At 28.0% G+C, this 20,195-nt stretch overlaps 2 protein-coding genes and 1 non-coding gene across 3 annotated transcripts; 2 read left to right on the top strand and 1 right to left on the bottom strand.

The window, feature by feature from the left end:
- The first annotated feature begins 5,446 nt into the window (after positions 1-5,446).
- Positions 5,447-7,088, top strand: LOC107021375 (arogenate dehydratase/prephenate dehydratase 6, chloroplastic-like). The gene has a single exon (XM_015222020.2). The coding sequence runs from the start codon at positions 5,680-5,682 to the stop codon at positions 6,979-6,981; it is 1,302 nt and encodes a 433-aa protein (XP_015077506.1). The 5' UTR covers positions 5,447-5,679; the 3' UTR covers positions 6,982-7,088.
- Positions 7,089-15,492: 8,404 nt separating this feature from the next.
- On the top strand, positions 15,493-16,714 carry LOC107022546 (putative phytosulfokines 6). The gene is made up of 3 exons (XM_015223135.2): positions 15,493-15,698; positions 15,907-15,986; positions 16,325-16,714. The coding sequence occupies exons 1-3, from the start codon at positions 15,587-15,589 to the stop codon at positions 16,436-16,438; spliced, it is 306 nt and encodes a 101-aa protein (XP_015078621.2). The 5' UTR covers positions 15,493-15,586; the 3' UTR covers positions 16,439-16,714.
- Positions 16,715-18,831: 2,117 nt separating this feature from the next.
- TRNAL-AAG lies at positions 18,832-18,912 on the bottom strand. The gene has a single exon. It is a non-coding gene; the product is annotated as a tRNA-Leu (tRNA).
- Positions 18,913-20,195: the final 1,283 nt, after the last annotated feature.

A 20,195-nucleotide genomic window follows, 5' to 3' on the forward strand; every position in this document is an offset into this window, starting at 1 on the left:
AACAAAACAAAATAATTTATCTAGAAGAAATAAAAATATGATGACATATTAGCCTTACTTGCTAATTAAAAGTAATATATGAAATAATATTTGAAAAAATAATGCACCTCAAAGCTTACAAATATTGTAACATTTCTTCCACTAATTCTCTACCCAAAGATGATTACAAAATAACACACAATTTTAGTGTGATTTTATAGTGTTAATATAACCTTTCACATTAAATAATTAGAAGTTATGAATATGAAAGGTTTAAGAGGTTATGAATATGAAAGGTTTTAGGGATATGAATATAATTAATACTAATTTAAGAATAGAATTTATATAATTAAAGAGGTATAAGCTTATAAGAAAAAAATAATTGAAAAAAATAAGAAAAAATGTCAAGTAAAAAAAGAAAAATAAGAAAAATGAATGGAGGTCATAGAGAGGTGCCACATCACCTCCTCTATGATCCTCATTTATATATATATATAGATTGATAGTTAGATAAATTAAGATATTGTATGTACATGCATACATTTATTAAATGTGTATGATTACAATATTATTAAATTTGCCATAAATATTACCCTCTTGTTATATGCTTTACCACTAGAAGTTAGAATTTACACCATTCGTAATTGATAAATTAAAATAGAATTTTAGTTTTACTTCATTGTTTACACTATTTACCAAACTTGATCGATCAATTAATGAGTAATTCTAATGTAGGCGAATGTGATAAGGAATGACTAATTCAAATTTAGGCGGATTTGATAAGAGATCGGAGATGCAAAAATAGTATGTCTTTTTTTTTAAAAAAAAAAACCCTCCTTAGGAACTTTAACCTTTTCACTCTCTTGATAACTCGAACCCATAATGTTAAGGTCGGAGATAGAAAATGTGTAGCACCTGAACGACCCCCTTTTGTAACAAAAATAGTACTTCAAGATTCATTACGTGCTTAAATACTTTTGTTCTTCTTGACATTTGATATTTTGACAACTTTTTTTTTAAATTTTAAAAGAAATGGTTCAAGAATGTCAATCGCTCTAAATGAATTTTTAAATTCATAGATTTATCAATGTATATTCAAATTCTTATTAGTGATTGGTTATTTATAATTTAAATTTAAATAATGACTTTATGAAATTCTTTTACACAAGTAGCTTGATCTTCACTAGTGAACAATTTTATGGGATAAAGATCCGGTCAAGTATAATTAGGTCAAGCAATCTTCAATGACCTTATAGATTTATGCCAGTGTAATATATAATAATTTATATTGAGATTCATTTAAATTATATTCATTTTAATAATAAAAATAACAAATCCGTCAATTATTTTTTTGTTTTTTAAAACTATCAAATAAAATAATTAAGTGTACTCTAGCTAATATTTTCAAGAAAAAAATAAGCCTGACGGAAATATGTGGACTTCTTGGTTTTTTTACCTGCCAAACCTCGTACTTGTATTGAATTTCTAAATTATTCTAATTTTAAAGAATTTGGCACTTTTGAAGAATCTGAATAAATATATTTCTATAATTATTTGAAAACCTCCAAATAAGTTCTTTTTTTAAAAAAATATATTATCATGTTCTTTAAATGAATTACTATTTAGAATTCAATGATGTTTTTAAGTTTGATCTATTTTTGGAGATTACTTCAGAATTTGGAGAAAGCATTTATAAAATTACTCGCAAAGAAGTTTAACGGATAAAAAGTCAGGAAGTTCGTATATTCTCGTAATCTTAATTTTTTTCTTGAAAATATTAGCTTTGTATACTTAATTGCTTTATATGATAGTTTTTTTTTTAAAAAAGTTGATAACTTTGTTATTTTTATTAACTATTATTATAGTGAATATATAATTAAAATGAATTTCAACCATTAATTATTTTACAATACACATGACGTAAATCTATAAGATCATTAGATATTACTTGACCTAATTATACTTGACCGAATCTTTATCCTATTTTATGGCATATCTAGTGTCTTAAAATCAAGAAATTGGCCTATAAAATTGGAAGGGAGGGCATAAAATGGCTAAATATGTAAGGTAAATATAATTTTATATTTTAATTACTAACAAATGACGTCGATGACTAATTTTTATAATTGGATACAATATTTGAGCTTTTTTCAAGTTATAATAAAAGCCGACCTTTTACTTTCCACTTAAGTTTGTGGTGTAGTACATTTACCTCCTTAAGTTTCCCTCTAAGTTTGTGGAGTAGAAGGCATTAACTTTTCCTTTAAGTTGGTATTAATTAGTGCATTTAACTATATGATCGTGATGTTTGCGTCAATTTTTTCATCAATAACATATATTACATAATTTTTTTCATTAAGACTGAAATAAATGAAAAAAATCATCTAGTATATATTCCTCACGATTTTAACAATTTCAATGATTACTAGCTAGGTCACACCCTTAAATATGTATAGCTACATATCATATTTATTTGATGACATATTTACAATGACAAAAATTTTGAAATTTAGAAGCTCATGGAGTATATATTAGTGCATCCAATTACTATGTAGCCAAATACTAATAGTAACTAATATAGTTGTTAAAAGTGATTCTAGGTTGTTGAGATTATTATTTAATGGAAAGTGATTAGCACTTATTGGTGGTTAGAAAGTTAATGAAAGCTTACAAGAGGGAAAGGTTAATGTGAAGGGGCTTTAAAGAAAATGAATATATTGTGATTAAAGGAGCAAAGGGCATGAGAAAACTATATATTTAAGTTTTTTTTTGGTTACAAAAAAGTAAAATATGAGTTGTATCTTTTCCCTTTTTTAAACCTAAAATAACCGTGCAAGCTAATCAAAATAGTACAAAGAGGAAATTTATCACCATTCGACAATAATGACTTTAAGACTTTAATTTTATGAATTCAAACTTTTAAAATATGTAATAGTTGTTTTGTTGTGTACTTTTAAAATTATTGATTTAGAATTTTGTATTTATTCAAAGGTCAATGTTACAACATATAGTTTATATATAATTAATTTAAACTTTTTATTTTAATCCGTTCATAGCACCATAAAAATATATAATTAATTTTTTACAATAAAGACTTAAAGCCTCATTCATCTTTACTCAAGTTGAATTTACTTTTAGATGACATAGGCTGAGTTTAAATAAAGTATATAATCAGTAAAATAACATACTTCGTTTCAATTTGTTTGGATATTTTTTTTTTGTAATTATAAGACCAAAAAAATTAGAATTGGAAATCCAATTATGATTATGAGTACCTAAATTCAAAATGTTGCTCGATTTGTCTATCCGTTTCAACCACACACAAATAAAGAAACTAATAATGTGGTCATCCGTACATAGCATTTGAAGTTGGAATCTGACACATTAAAAGTTTTTTAAATTGTGGTTGGAAATAATTCTACAAATCTAAAAATTCGAATTTATGTTTATATGCACATTTTACAAAGCCTCCATTTGATCATAGATTTTAAAGTTGAAAATTTGAAATTTTAAATTATTTTTTAATTTAAAGTCATATTTGGACATACATTTTACTTAAATTAAATTTTCAAAATTTGATTCAAAATCTATAACTAGACACTAGTAAAATAATACGTAGGCATAAAACATAAATGTGCTTTTAAACCTTAGATCAATTGTCATCTATGCCTTCCTTTAAAATACGTATAACTAAGCATTTAAACATATATTAAGTTAAAGGGAAAAGAGTCAAACATGCCCCTAAACTATTCAAAAAGGTCTAGATATACCCTCCGTTTAAAGTTTGGTTCACTGATGCCCTCGCCATTCAACTTTTGGTCCAAATATGCCCATATGGACGTTAGTTGTCATATTGGACATATCCAACTCATTTTTTATTTCTTTAAATGCCACATGGAATTGCCATGTCATTTTGACCTTACCACATAACATTTATATGAAAATGGAAAGATATTCGGACTTATAAACACCTAATCCGACTCATAAATCAACCCCTATTAAATAAATTATTTGACCAATTTTCAACAATTTTGTTTAATTTTATTTTTTTCGATAAATTTCGAAAATGAGTAATTGATTAATAAAAAAAATAGGAAAATATGAAAAAAGTATAAAATTAATGCCAAAAATTCATAAATAATTATAGTAACCTTAACTTCAATTTAAACACTTTTTTTTAATTTTTTATTTTTTTCGATAAATCCCGAAATGAGTAATTAATTAATAAAAAGTATAAAAAAATATAAAATTAACGCCAAAAATTAAAAAATAAATACAGTAACCTTAAATTCAACAATTTCAATATTTTTTTAATTTTAATTTTTTTGACAAATCCCAAAAATGAGTTTATTAACAAAAAATATGAAAAAATATAAAATTACGCAAAAAATTCAGAAATAAAATATAGGAAAATATGAAAAAAAATGTAAAATAAAAAAAATTGTTGAAATTATTGAATTTAAGTTAATTATATTTATTTTTGAATTTTGACGTATATTTTTTATTTTGTTTTCATATTTTTTCTTTTTTACTAAAAAATTACTCATTTTCGGGATTTGCCGAAAAATATAAAAAATTTAAAAAAATTGTAGATTGAAATGTTACTATATTTATTTGTGAACTTTTGGTGTTAATTTATATTTTTTTCATACTTTTCATATTTTTAATTAATCAATTACTCATTTTTCGAGATTTCTCAAAAAATAAAAAATCTAAAAAAAAAATGAAATGTTAGATTTAAGGTATGTTAGATTTAAGGTTACTATATTTATTTGTGAATTTTTGGCGTTAATTTTATTATTTTTTTTATATTTTTTCTTTTTTTTATTAATCAATTACTCATTTTCGGGATTGACCGCAATAATAAAAATTAAACAAAATTGTTAAAAATGGGTCGGATGGTGAATTTAAAAGGAGCTGATTTATGGGTCGGATTAGATGTTTATGAATCCGAATATCTTTTCATTTCATATAAATGTTATGTAGTATGGCCAAAATGACATGTAAATTCAATGTGGTATTTAAAGAAATAAAAAAATGAGTTGGATATGTCCAACATGACAACTAACGGCCATAAGGGCATATTTGGACCAAAAGTTGGACGGCGAGGGCATGAGTGAACCAAACTTTAAACAGAGGGTATATCTAAACCTTTTCGAATAGTTTAAGGACATATTTGACTCCTTTTCCTAAATTAAATAAATAGACACATATTTTTTACATACATCATGCATAATAAAAAATAAATCATTTAACTGTATCTTACATGAATTGTTATTTATAATGCTTTTATTTATATATATATAAATATAAACATCTATATACACGTGTAGATTCAAATTAAAAATTATACATGTTAGCTTAAATCAAGTCCAGACAAAGAAAACATAAAATACAAAAGATAATATTATCTTAAGGTATTATTATTATTATTATTATATGTATAGAGAAAAATAGTTAGCAGGAGAAAGGAAAAGGGGCAGGGGTAGGTGTAAGATTGACCAAACGACTATCGCACACCACCATTTTCTCAAAGTCTTCTGTTTTCATCAATACCTACCTACCAGTCTACCCACTCATATATAAACCCCTTTTCCCTTCTTTTATTTCTCAGCTTGCACGTTCAAAGAGAACTACAAGCTGCAATCTGTACGCTTTCAATTCATTTTCTTTTATAGATTTACACGAGATTCAATCAAAATGCATACAATTGCTCCATCATCCGGTGTAACTCTCAAATCCTTAGTCCAGCAAACATCGCCACCGCCGGGTCAGATCAACCGGTTCGTCCCAGCTCGACTCGTCGTCCAATGCGGGTACCGGTTTGACTCAGCCAACACAAACGCTAGTACTGTCAATACCAACGGTATTCCGGCGAGCAACAATTTCGCCGGCCATGTCGGAGCGTCAAGAGCTGACTGGCAGAGCTCTTGTGCTATTCTGGCGAGCAAGGTTGTTTCACAGCAGCAGGATACCGAGAAAACAGGTGGAGCTGGTGAGATAACTGTAGTGAACGGACACAAATCTCTGGATCTCTTTCCGATTGATAACAATCTCCCCAAGCCGCTCACAATTACTGATCTCTCTCCTGCGCCCATGCACGGCTCGCAGCTTCGCGTAGCCTATCAAGGAGTACCCGGCGCGTATAGTGAAGCTGCTGCTGGAAAGGCTTATCCTAAATGCGAAGCCATACCTTGCGATCAATTTGAAGTTGCATTTCAAGCAGTGGAACTTTGGATTGCAGATCGTGCAGTACTCCCTGTAGAAAATTCTCTTGGAGGTTCAATTCACCGCAATTATGATCTCCTCCTCCGTCACCGTCTCCACATAGTCGGTGAAGTCCAACTTCCCGTTCATCATTGCCTCTTAGCTCTTCCAGGTGTTCGTAAAGAGTACCTGACCAGAGTCATCAGCCATCCACAAGCCTTAGCCCAGTGCGAGCTCACTCTCACAAAACTCGGCCTGAACGTAGTGCGTGAAGCTGTCGACGACACTGCCGGAGCTGCGGAGTACATCGCCGCCAACAACCTCCGTGACACAGCCGCAATCGCGTCGGCACGGGCCGCAGAACTATACGGTCTACAGATCCTGTCCGAAGGAATCCAGGATGATTCAAGCAACGTGACTCGATTCGTGATGCTCGCCAGAGAACCAATAATTCCCCGAACCGATCGTCCATTCAAAACGAGCATCGTTTTCGCACACGACAAAGGAACGAGCGTGCTGTTCAAGGTGCTATCAGCTTTTGCTTTTAGGAATATCAGCTTGACGAAGATCGAGTCTCGGCCACATCGTAACCGGCCGATTCGATTGGTGGATGATGCAAATGTGGGAACAGCAAAGCATTTTGAATACATGTTCTATGTAGATTTTGAAGCGTCAATGGCGGACGTGAGGGCACAGAATGCGTTGGCTGAAGTTCAGGAGTTCACATCTTTCTTGAGGGTATTGGGTAGCTATCCTATGGACATGACCCCATGGTGTCCATCTAGGGAAGAGTAAACAATTCTTTTTCATGAGACGTCAACAAATAATTATTTTCTTTAATTTGTAATTATATTTTCCGAATTAGGTAAAATACAAGCAATTTAACTTCAATTCCATTTAAATTACCTTTCTCTATATTATTGATTTAATTAATTAATGTTCGGGACGTATAATTTCACTATCGAATAAATGAAAATGGTTTTTAAGTATTCAATCAATTTCATCAACTGACAAAATATTGTCGGATAAACATAATCACGTGAAAGAGTTAAATATTGGATAAATATTTCTGTCCCGTTGATGCCTTATTTTGTCCCTAATATATTTGGTGTTTTTTTGAATGTTTTGAGAAAAAACAGAAAAGAGTTGGACATGTGTCATTGTAATTTCTTTTTTGTAAGAAAGTGCAAGTATTATTGTTTTCAAAATGAAAAATATTTTTTTGAATATTGGACTTGTTTTTTTTATGAATACAACTTACTTAGCCTTGTTTTTTTACTTCACATCTCTACCTGATTTGATCTTGTCAATAATCACAAATTCGAGAGCAGAAAAATTACCACAAAATAATTAGCTCTTTTATGAATAATTTAGAATGAACATTGTTTTATAAACTAAACATATTTTTCTAAGTAAAATTTTTAAAAAAATTCACCTCCACAGAAAATTAGGTGGGATGTTTGTGGTGGCTGCTTTCCTTGTTTCTTTTTAGCTCATTTGTGTGTTAATGTTCATTTTTTTCAAGTCTCAACTACTTTTTTCTTGACTTGTTCAGCTTTTAATGGCGGCTGCGTCATACAATGCATTTTACTAAGTACGTTTTTTTATTTATTGAGGAAGTGAGTCCTTTTCTTCTTTTAAATAGAATAAAATGACGTATCCTAAGAGGATTTTGAATGAAAATGGCAGGTAGGATTAGATGATCATATATACTATAGTACGTATATCTAAGTTTTCGCATTATTTGTTTTTCCTTTCCATTTCTCCGTAAAATACTATAATATATTCGATAAAAAATCTTATAAAGTAGAATTTAGGGAGGGTAAAATGTATTTCAAAGCAAGACAACACTTTACTCCGAAGATCTTTTTTTCTTTCTATTTAAATCATGTCCTTAATTGTTATGACATATCGTGAAAATATGTTAAATAACAGATTTTATATAGTTCGAGTTTATCATATTGATTCGGACAATTACAATAATAAAGACATCAATAAACCAAACTTATAATCAAGAACAAATTTCAAACTCTATATTGCACAATATAAACATAAATTTAAATCTTTTCCTTGATTTAATTTTGGGAAAGTCTTATTTCACCATCGTGTTGGTGAGGGAAATTGATAGTAAATCATTTTTTAAAATTAGTGTGGTAGGTAGAAATATATATATGCCCTGATTAAAACCCCTCAATTGTTAATACATTATGACGCCATACATCATGCCTTGTTTTACTTTAAATTAATTATTTTGACTACATTAACGTCACTCTACTTTAACAATATATTATCAAAAGTCTCGTTGCTTATAATTAAAAAGAGAATCCCAAATTTATATTATCCCCTAATTATTCTCAAATCCAAAAAAAACAAATAAAGGGTGTGTTGGAATTTAATAAAAGAACTTATATAACATTTATAAGTATTATAATATATAGTATATAACAATTCCAAGAAGAATTTAATGTCATTTATCTTCTTAGCTTCTTTTTTTTTAAAAAAAAAAAAGACAAATTTTTTTATGGAATAACATATGGGAAAAAATAACTTTAAAAAGACACTAATCAGTGGAGGAGTATTAAACAAAAATGACAGGATCTTATCCATGATTATAGCTAATTAGTCTCCTCAAGTGATTTGCTAATTCCAACCATAACTTGAGTCTGCCACTTATTTTCTGTTAATTAAATAATCACAACCACCTTTATGAGAAATACAGGAGTAAATTACAAAAAAAAAAACACTATATTTTAAAATGGGAATAATGTCCAAATACCCCCTCAATCTATGCCCGAAATCTCAGAGACACACTTATACTATACTAAGGTCCTATTATCCCCCTGAATTTATTTTATTAATAATATTTTACCTCTTTTCGACCTACGTGGCACTATCTTGTGGGCGCAACGATGGTTGACTTTTTTTTTCAAACTAGTGCCACGTAGACTAAAAAGGGGTAGAAAATTACTTATAAAGTAAGTTCAGGAGGGTAATAGGACCTTAGTATAGTATAAGTATGTCTCTGGAATTTCGGGCATAGGTTGAAGGGGTACTTGTACATTTTTTCCCTTTAAAAAGCTAAGAACTTTCATTTCATTTTCAATTTTCAGCTGTGGCTACTCATGAGTTAGGTTTGGATCATAATAATAAAACAAATATTAAAAAAAGGTAAGTACAATAGCAAGCTACCAAAAAGATGGTAATTGTTCTAATCAAAAGTTGTTGATGATGGCTGACACCATGACCAAGTCTTAAATTTGATGCCATCAAATGAGCATTTTCGCAATAAAATTCAAGATTTAAAGTTTGTTGGTTTATATAATGATCTTAAATTAATATTATATTAACAATAACTAATTTATGATATAATTTTTAATAAATTTGGACCTAAGTTATTAAATTCATGACATGAATATATAAGCAAACCTTTATATTCATGCCAAATCTTCTATTTGATGTTTTCCATAAAGAAGTAAATTATTAACGTATGGTGAGTGTAAAAAATGTATTCTTTCTAATGGAGTTTAATTCGTTATATATCTAAATAAAGTCTTACATTGATAAATCAAACAAAAATAAAGCTACTTATGAGATGTGTCCTTTCTAGATAATACTTATTTGGCTCAAATCAAAAGTTATAATATCATTTTAAGAGTATCGATCTTTGAACTATTTTAACAAAACATAATTAAGTATGACATGTTGTTAATCATATTTTTCAAATATAAGTTCATATTAATGATTAATGATAGCCAATTATTTTGAAAAATGTACATTTAAGACATTATAAAAGTAAAACCTTCTATAAGGTTTATGGACGGCTATGAGCATAGATTGACAATTTGCACTCAAAGTGTGAATAGGTTTAGATTCTTGATTTTTCCTAATTCATAGTTCTTTTAAAAAAATAGTTGGTGAACTCAAAGTTAATGCCTCAAGACTTGATACCTTTAAAATATTTTTTTGAAAACATTCATTAAAACTCCTTAATAACTATTTTAATTCAAAGTTAGCTTACCTATCAGAATACATACAGTAGTAACATCACATAATAATATAAGATGAAAATAAAATTACCATATGAATGGTAATTGTAAAAATTGTCACCTTCATGAGAAGTTTGTTGAAATTATAAAATATAATTCTTTAATAGGAAGTCATGATGATGAGTCAAGTTGATCATAAAATAAATCTTGACTATGTCACTTAAATTGGTTGTTGTTCAAAAAGTTGGTGGAAGGAACTGCCCTAATTAGTCTAGTTTGGGGTTTGCTCAAAGAAATTCCTATAGTGGATTTTGTATGGAAGAGAGAAGACATTTTGTCTTAAATTTATTAGAAAAAATAATTAGTCTTAGGGAGGTTAACATCATTTATTTAAAGAGATGAGATGGAGTTCCACAGACTAAGTAATTTTTTAAGGAAATAAAATAGTAATATACAGAACTAGTCTACCTAAATTTTAATCATATTAATAATAAAATCATGCTGAAAAAAATTGTCAACCCATTCTTGAACCCAAATAATAGTATTAAGTTTGATTAGGATATATAAATTCATGCATGTTGATCAGTTGATGTCTTATGAAATATATATATATATATATATCATTTCTTACTCATGTTAATATGTTTACTTAAGGTATTACAAATTAAAATATGTCAAAGTATTTAAAACTTATATGCCAAAGAAAAATAAACAACTTTAATGATGTTTATTTTTTTGTTTTAAAATCAAGGTCAGAATAATATAGTTATAAAGAGAAGAAGGTCAGACATGTAGATGAAAGATAAAATTTTTCTTCTTATTCAAGTGTATCTTCCAAATGGTGATATTTCCTAAAGGTAACCTTGTTAAAATTCTAAACTAGTAGATATATAGTTATTCACCAAGGTTCATATCATCTTGAAATTATACATACATGAATTTAATTAACTTTGAAAGATATCAAATAAGCAATCTACTATTCAATGAATTTATAATACATTTTTTATTTATCATGTTTTGTTTCACAGAGTCAATTTAACAAATATTCTTCAAAATTTAATAAATTAATTTAATAATTTCAAAATTTAGATGATGAAAACTAAATGAAAAATATGATAAGCTGCAACCATTCTCATATTATTATGATTAATAGAGATAATCATCTTAAATTCTTTGACTCTTGGGAAGAAAAATGTAATAAGTAGAAGTGAAAGAAAGAGTAGTGCAAGATTAAGAAAATTATAATAACTATTAATGACATTTACAAACTCTAACAGTAGTTATTATTATTATTATTATTATTATTATTACTCTCAGACCATCAAAAAAATCCCATCAAAGACACTGTTGCTTGGGCCAATATTCACAGTCATTTTCCTTGATGGCCCAAGAAGGTTCTCCCTTTAGGAACTTAGATCAACATCTAATTGGGCTTAGCCCATATGTCAGGTTGTTAGCCTTGGGTACAACCTGCTCTAGTCCATTATGTGTTGCAAGAGAATTGGTGAAATGTGAATGTTATTACATGATAAAATCCATATAATTTCATGGTATATATAACCTAATTATACTGTTGAATTACTCATAAGATAATATATGATCATCATAATCTAAATGATACTAAAAAGGAAAGAGGGAAAAAAGTTATATATCAGAAGTAGGGTTGTTCATAATTATGGTAAAAATCGCTATTATGCGGTATGATTTTGGTTTTACTTAAAAAAAGCTGCAAAATTAACAAAATCGAACTGATAAATTAGATTTATAAATTTTATAATTATTTATATATCATTCATAAATAAAATAAATATTTTGTTGAATTTCAATTAACTTAAGTCTTTAACTTTACCATTTTTTCTCAAGTCCAACACTTAAATTTTAGCCCAACAATTACAATCCTAAGTCTATGTCCATCAAAATTCATTATTTAAGTTTTTACCTACCATACTTTTCATAAGATAGTTACACTTTTTCTTAATTGAATCACTTTGTTCAACCAACAATAACTTTTTTGTCGATTGTTTATATTCTAGGTGTTTATGTCTATCAAGATTTGTATGTTCTCAAGACTTTATTACTTTCAAACCGAAAAAATGAATCAAACAAACCAACAATAATCAAATCGACGGTTATTTTTTCGTTTGATTTGGTTAGATTTTAGAAATTTTTAAAACAAACTAGATTTGTTTGGTTTTAATTTTAACGAATAACCAATCCAAACCAAATCACGAACACCCCTAATCAGAAGTGTGGCATATGAAAGATCGATATGCTTTTATGCTATATTAAGCTAATCGTCTTGTTGGATTATTCACAAATCATATCGAATAAACATATATAGAAATAAGTTAAAAATTGTGACACGCAAGTTATAACAAACTGATATGATATCGTACTACATACATTCTAATCATCTGAATTAAAGCTATAAAAATTGCAAGATATATGTGATATACAAGAATAAACCTTGATCTATTGGTTATATAATATGATAGATTAGATGCTATATGTTTGGGATTATATAAAACATTTGAAATCTTCAGAAAATCTAACTTTGATGCCAAAGATGTCAAATCCTTAACACTTGTTCAAGCAAAATGCAGTTAGTGCTAAACAAAGTAGGGATTCTATTATAAAGCCCAAATATAGAAGTGACTTAAATTTGTAATGTTTAGTCTTTAACAAACATAAACCTTAGTGGCACTATGTCTGGAAGGCACTCACAAATCACAATTCACAATATGAAGAAACAAAGACACCTTTAATTAATCCATAGAATAATAAGAAAGAAAGAAAAGTGAGAAGATAAAAGCATCAAAATCATTTGGGAGATTAGATTTGTTTTCAAAGGGCAAAATATTTTTTTAATGAAAGTCAAGAATATTCCCTCTTCTATTTGGTGGTCTTATTTACACAAACACCTTTGAAGTACTTTCTCGAGTTTATCAGAAACAATTTCATATTTATTTTTACAAACTTCACTAATAAAATTACACTGAAATTATTGTTATATTATATTTTAGAAAATAAACTGTAATTACCTTCTAATTACATTAGTAGAAAATGTGTATATGAAACTTACACTCGAAATTACATAATGCTAGTAGATCATTCTTTTGGGGTATGATGAAAGTTAACCTCATTGTATGTATGCCATGGCTTATGTCTGATGATAGACAGATTTAGAATTTGAAATTTATGAGTTTCAATATCAATTTCAAACTAATATTATAATAATAATTAAAAAATAATAATAAATTCACAATTAAATATTTATAGATATTAGTAATTTTTTATAAATCTACATATAGGGTACCGAACCAAAACTATGAATATAACATTTTAAAATTGAATTAGTTTATCCTAGGAAATTATTAGATAAAGATGTTACGTTAAAACCTTATCGAATCGCATTATATTCGCAATATCATGTAACGAATCTATGCGGTTGAATTAAAAGTTGCTACTTTGTAACATCACTTTTTATGACTACTGAGAATAATTAAATTGGTGTCTCAGATGATGAGATAATATTTGCATATGAAAGGCCAATAATTGATTTTCATGTCAACGCCCTCTCAATCAAATTTATTTTATTAAATTTACTTAATACGATTTACATATTTTATATAATTTACGAATTATTGTGTAGGAGCGAATTTACGTGCGCTTCAAAAATTGTAGTGGCTGTAGCTAGAGAGAGGGCAGAAATTTCCTAACATTTTCCTGTTCTAACTTTTCTTTTAATTTATCCAAAGGGAAATTTTTTCTATAACTTTAATTCAAAGAAGTATCTCAGCTCTTTCCATTATATCAACAAAATACATTTAAGAAAACTGCAAATGGCAGCAACTATAGAGAAAGAAATAACCATTCCCAAGACAATGGATCTTAGTATCTTAGCACAGTTTGTTGTAAGAATAAATGATGTGCATAACCAACAAAGATTGAGCTACCATATACATTATTATCTTTGTTATGGAGAATTTTATCCCTAGTATGAAACTTTTCGATATGAATACAGATTTATCCAAACTTTAATATGAATATATATTGTTATATGAAGGGCTTTAGTCCTTAATAAGAAACTTCATGATACGAATGTAAATTTAATCAGACTCGAATATGAATAAAGAAAATGAAATTAAAAATAAAAATAATGTATATATTATACATGGTTCGTAAAATGTGGTATGATCAGACCAGAAATAGGGAGTATCAGTAGGGTTTGAACGTAATGTCGTAGTTGTTTATCTTTACTTTTTAGTTAAAATTCAGGAGATAATTTATTTTTTATTTTTATCAAATATTATTTATTTTTTAAATATTTGAATGACTTATATTTAATAAAAGCGATAAAAGTAAAATCACTCTTTTATTTATTAGTATTTCTAAAAGAATGGGCAAAACCAAACATGAACAAGTAAAAATAAACAGATGAAGTAACATATAATTATAACAATAATAATAATGGATTAAATTAAAAATTAAATTTCTATATAAATATTTTAATACATTTTAATGAATTTATTTGATACAAATATTTCATATACCTAAAATTAAGTGGGTTCACGTAAATCCACTATTGGTTTAACTTTGTATACCTTTTTATTTATTATAAACATTTCTGAAACGTGTCTGGAGGTATAGTTAAAGGCATACTCAGTTGTTCAGTAAAATAATTTAAATATAGCCTTAGGTGCGATGATTAAGACTTATCAATTTTTAATTAAAAATTAAAAATTTTCTTTTATATCCTATAGTATGATCAGTTATTTATTCCTTATCCTTTTTAAGTTTACCTATTTTAAATTTCGATTAATCAAACTGGCGCACTATAAAGTTTATATGTACCTTGTGATTTAAAAAAACTTGAAAAGGGAGTAAAAGATAAGTAGCCAGTGATATAAATTGTGTCCAAAAAGTTGACTTTTTTATGCTGTCAACCACTATATTACCACAATTAATTTTAGTGTCTTTAAATGTTTACTACTTGGACCACTATACAAATTAAAGTTCGAGTGTTGGTCACATGAGAATGCATGGCATGAAAAAAAAAAGGTGGATGATGGATGGGTGGGGTGGGACAAAAACGGAGTTAGTAAAGATTCAGAGGTTCATTTAAATTTTCTTCGAAAGAATAGTATATTAATTATATAGTAGATGTTAATTTTTCTTTTGACTTTTATAATTTTTTTTTTATATATTTAAATTGTTTATTGAAAATTTTGACTCTGCGACAAATTACGTGATTGTAATTTCACGAAAGGATTAATAGTGCGCCTTTTTGCATGTTATATATACAAGACACGTTTTGTTTCCACAACCCCTCAATTTATACTCTATATCTTTCTCTCAAATTTTCAAACCTAAAATTAACAAAGCTTGAGTTAGTAGTACTACTTATCATACTCATGATGAAACAATTAAGCATATCATGTTTTCTTGTATTTCTCAACATGTTCCTCTTTGTCTTCCTTTCACCAGCATCGTCTTCACGTTATTTCTTGTCAACCATAAGTGAAGGTAATCAACTATACATAGACCATATTTATGTTCTTGCTCGATTCGAACTCATTATTTTAGGGTTTTAGGGTCGGAGAAGGTTGATATCGTTTACCATCTGAGCAATCCCTCGTGTATATTTAATCATATAATCTATACTCTATTTCCTTTTTTTTTTCACGTACGTTTATGATATAATTAAGTAGCTATAACTTTGATTTTCTTGCAGTGAAAGAGGATATAAAGCAAGGGAAAGTCAACCTTTCGTTATATACAGTTGACCACATGGAAACCAACGATAGCCTAAATGTAAACTTCTTATAATTATTTTTTATCTTTGCTTCTTATACATATATTCACAACATGTTAGTTATTTTATTACATGACTTTCCGTTTTGCGAGCCAGGTTCAAAGTTTAATTTTTTAATTTTTTGTAAAATTGTAATATATAGATAAAGATTCGACTACAATATGATATTATCTATTTTGAATCAAATTTTTTATGGGATTTGACCAATATGACCAATTTTCATATGAATTAACTTTTAAACTTGTGAATTGGTCTTTGATTTATATAGTCCATTATACAAAAAAAATTATTAATTATTTGACACTATGTTTTTTTTTTTGGTTTTCTTAATTTGTAGAAACTTATGGGGTTGGAGGAATGTGTTGAAGAAGATGGAGAATGCATGAAGAGAAGGGTAGTAGCAGAAGCTCATCTTGATTACATCTACACTCAGAACCATAATCATCCTTGATATTAATTAATATAATTAATCCTCTAAGCTAGCTGGTGTTGTTAATAAATTAAAAGGACTAGCTAGATATATAAGCTTTAATGACCTTTTATTTTCAACATTAAATAATTTTCCTACCTAAATTTTTCTTTTTGGTGCCATTTCTTTTTCAGCGTTCTATGTTTAGCATAGAAATGTGGTTTTTATTTATTTCATTTCGAAAATCTCAGTTTGTAACTTTTACTTGTTTATGTTGGACTTTGAATACTCTATTAAGAAAGTACATATTTTATCTTAGTATTCATATTAATTAGTGTCAAATCTTTGATAATAGGCTTTAAAATGATTTAGAATGTGTATTTTGTTTTAAAGCAAAGTGGACGAATAAAAGTACACACAAAATTTACTTACCTTTAAGACTTTTTGACATGTCATTTATTTGATAGAGTATGACAGTGAGGTAGTTGATAAATTACCCTTATTAATTAATTTCTTCCTTGAATTACATATTAATGAATATTTATAGCAGTACGGGTGAAATTAGACATAAAAAATATATTGTGTATATTTTTAATCTCTTAAAGTGACAAATACTTGCAACCAGATTAGAATGGAGGAGAATAGAAAGAATGAGAAGATAGTTTTAAAACATTAATGGGATGTGGTTGTTTGTAAGTAGCTTGACAGAGTCGACAAAAGGGAAGTTGGATGTGGGGGAGATGCATAATAAATATTTTTCCGATATTAAATTATCTATCGTATTTTTTAAAAATATATATATAAATTTTAAGAATAATTGTTACAAACAGTTTGGGCAGAGTACCTAAACCTACCCTAAACTTGACCGAGGTTAATTAGATAGTACTCCCGTCATATTATTTTTTGTGATGTTATTTAATTTGACACAAAATTTAAATTAAGTAACTTTTATAAAATTTATGATATAAAATAAGTTATGTATAGATGTTTGTGTGACTACTAGGAGTATTCATTAATGGTAAAATGAGGATTTTTAAAATTAAATTATTACTCGCACCGTTTAAAAAAAATGATCTCATTTCCTTTTTAGTCTGTTTAAAAAATAATGACTTCTTTCTTTTTTTGGTAACATTTTAATTTCAGTTTTCCACGTGACATGTTTAAGGCCACAAGATCAAAGGACAATTTTGTACATTTGACCTAACTTTAATTTAGGAACACAAGATTCAAAAGTCTTCTTTTATACTCTTAAACTCCGTGTCAAATCAAACCAGGTCATTCTTTGTGAAACGGAGGATGTACTAAATATAAAAATATGACATTATTTTTGACGTTTCCACTGATTGAATAGAAAAAATATGTTATATAATTAGGAGAGAGTAAGTAAATATATTCAAAAATTGCGACAAATAATTTGAGGACGAGAAAGTAATTAAGTAGCTAGCTGCATGATGATGAGATATAAAGTATGGGGAAGTATAAAGAGAAGCTTCCTAACAATTTTATAGCTCCAAAGTTGTGTAAACTAGCAGCTAATATATAGCATGCATGACTTTATTATAAGAATTTACTGAAGACAGTTGGGAAGTGACATAGAATTTGATTTCATGATCACATATTTATTTATGTAGAGGCCATAAGTTAGGTGCAGCTATTTTGCATCAGCTACAGATCACATAATTGAATTTCTAGACACAAATTGCTCAACACTCTTAAGTTGAAAGCACCGCGCATATAATTTTATGCAAGCAGTATCGATACATTATATTATATGCGAGCAGTATCGATACATTAGATTATCAGTAAAATTATGTTTAATTAAAAAGTGTAACACATAAAAAAACTCCGTAACATCTCGTCAAAACTCCAGTGTGCAAAGTGCTTTACAAAGATTAGGATCATTTGACCATGCAATTTGAAATGGTACAGACATTTTTTTAAAATTAAAACTTAAACTTCAAATTAATGAAAATTAACATCGAAACGTCTGGTTAGTGTTTAGTATCCAATGCTTGTATTGTCAGTGCAAAAAAAATAAAAAAATAAAAAAATAAGGGAATAAAAGGGTACTTTTATTCATCTTTAATTATCCTTTCTCCTAGGAACATGAATCAGATGCTGTTTTTTACTTTGTAGGCAAAGTGCATTAATTTACGTTCAATAAACTTGCTGTTTAATCAAATTAAGTGGAACATTATCTCTATGTCCATCCATTTCTCAAAGCTTTCATCAAAAGTTGATACCTACAACCTAGCTATCACATTTTATTGACTTAAAAAATAAAAAACAGCAGCAACAACACTTGAAATTTAACAGAGTTTTATTTGATGATTGCAACAACACTTGGTTAATCAAAAATAAATTCAATGCGTAATTATACATTATTCAATATTATATTGAATAAATTACCAAAAATTTTAAAATAAAAAATATTATGTTGAGAGTGGGATTTGAACCCACGCCCTTTCGGACCAGAACCTTAATCTAGCGCCTTAGACCAACTCGGCCATCTCAACATGTTTGTTAACAATTCTTGATTTTACTTTATAGACATTTATACGTCTTAATTGCAACTCAAAAGATTAAATCCATTAAAAAACAGAGGAAAAATTATGCAACAAAGCAAACTTATACTATTTAATTACTCATCATAGCTATAGTTTGCTATAGTTATCATTTGCGACTAATATTATACATTAATTACGTGGGCTGACTTCGAGTTTGTATAGTTAGTTACATCTGTATATGTGTAATTCACCATAATATACAAATACATGTGTATAATATACAATTATTTAATCTATATGCATATACAATTCACCTCTCTCCCGCTCTCTGCCCTGTCTCGCTCGCCTCTCTCCTCCCTCTCTCAATCTCGCTTTCCCTATATACAAATGTATATGTATAATATACATACATATACAATTCTCTCCGCCCTCTCTCCTCCCACTCCCAATCTTGCTCACCCCTCTCCTCCCTCTCCCAGTCTCGTTCGCCTCTCTCCTCCCTCTCCCGCTCTTGCTTGTCATATATACAAATACATATGTATAATATACAATTATCTAACCGATATGCATATACAATTCACCTTTCTCCCACTCTTTCCCCCTCTCTCGTCTCTCTCCTCTCTCCCAGTCTCGCTCGCCTTTCTCCTCGATATAACATGTAGCTACCGAATTGTAATTATCAAACTATAGCTATGGAGAGTAATTACGCTATTTTTAAGAGGCTCTGTGAGAGTTTTCCTAAAAAAAATCCAATATCAAATGTTTTGGACAAAAAAAACAGATTCAAATAAGGAAAAATTACATAAATTGATACATTTTAATAAATAATTACAAATTTTAGCTATACCTTTTATTTATTACCATTTATAGCAATATTATGTTAAATCTGCAATATGTACTAAAATTGAATTATATATGGAATTTATATGAATTATAATTGTTTTTTGAAATATATTACGTTGTTTGGTAAAAATTAGACATATTGTACTATAAGTGTATTAAAATGTGTGATAAATGTATCAACTATCATTAAAACTTGTATTATATGTAAATAATAAATTGTTCTTTGTAATATGTATTAGACTTGTATTAAAAATGAATTAAAAGTGATTAAATAAAAAATAAATATTATTATTATTAATGATAAATATTTTTTATTAGTAGTATATTTATGTAAATTTCCCTTCATATAAAACTTGTATCATAAAAAATAGGGAAAAAGGTCTGATATACCCCTCAACTTTGTCATTTGGAGCTGATATACCCCTCGTTATGAAAGTGGCTCATATATG

Source organism: Solanum pennellii, chromosome 6 (genome assembly GCF_001406875.1).
Source record: "Solanum pennellii chromosome 6, SPENNV200".
Classification (NCBI taxonomy): domain Eukaryota; kingdom Viridiplantae; phylum Streptophyta; class Magnoliopsida; order Solanales; family Solanaceae; genus Solanum; species Solanum pennellii.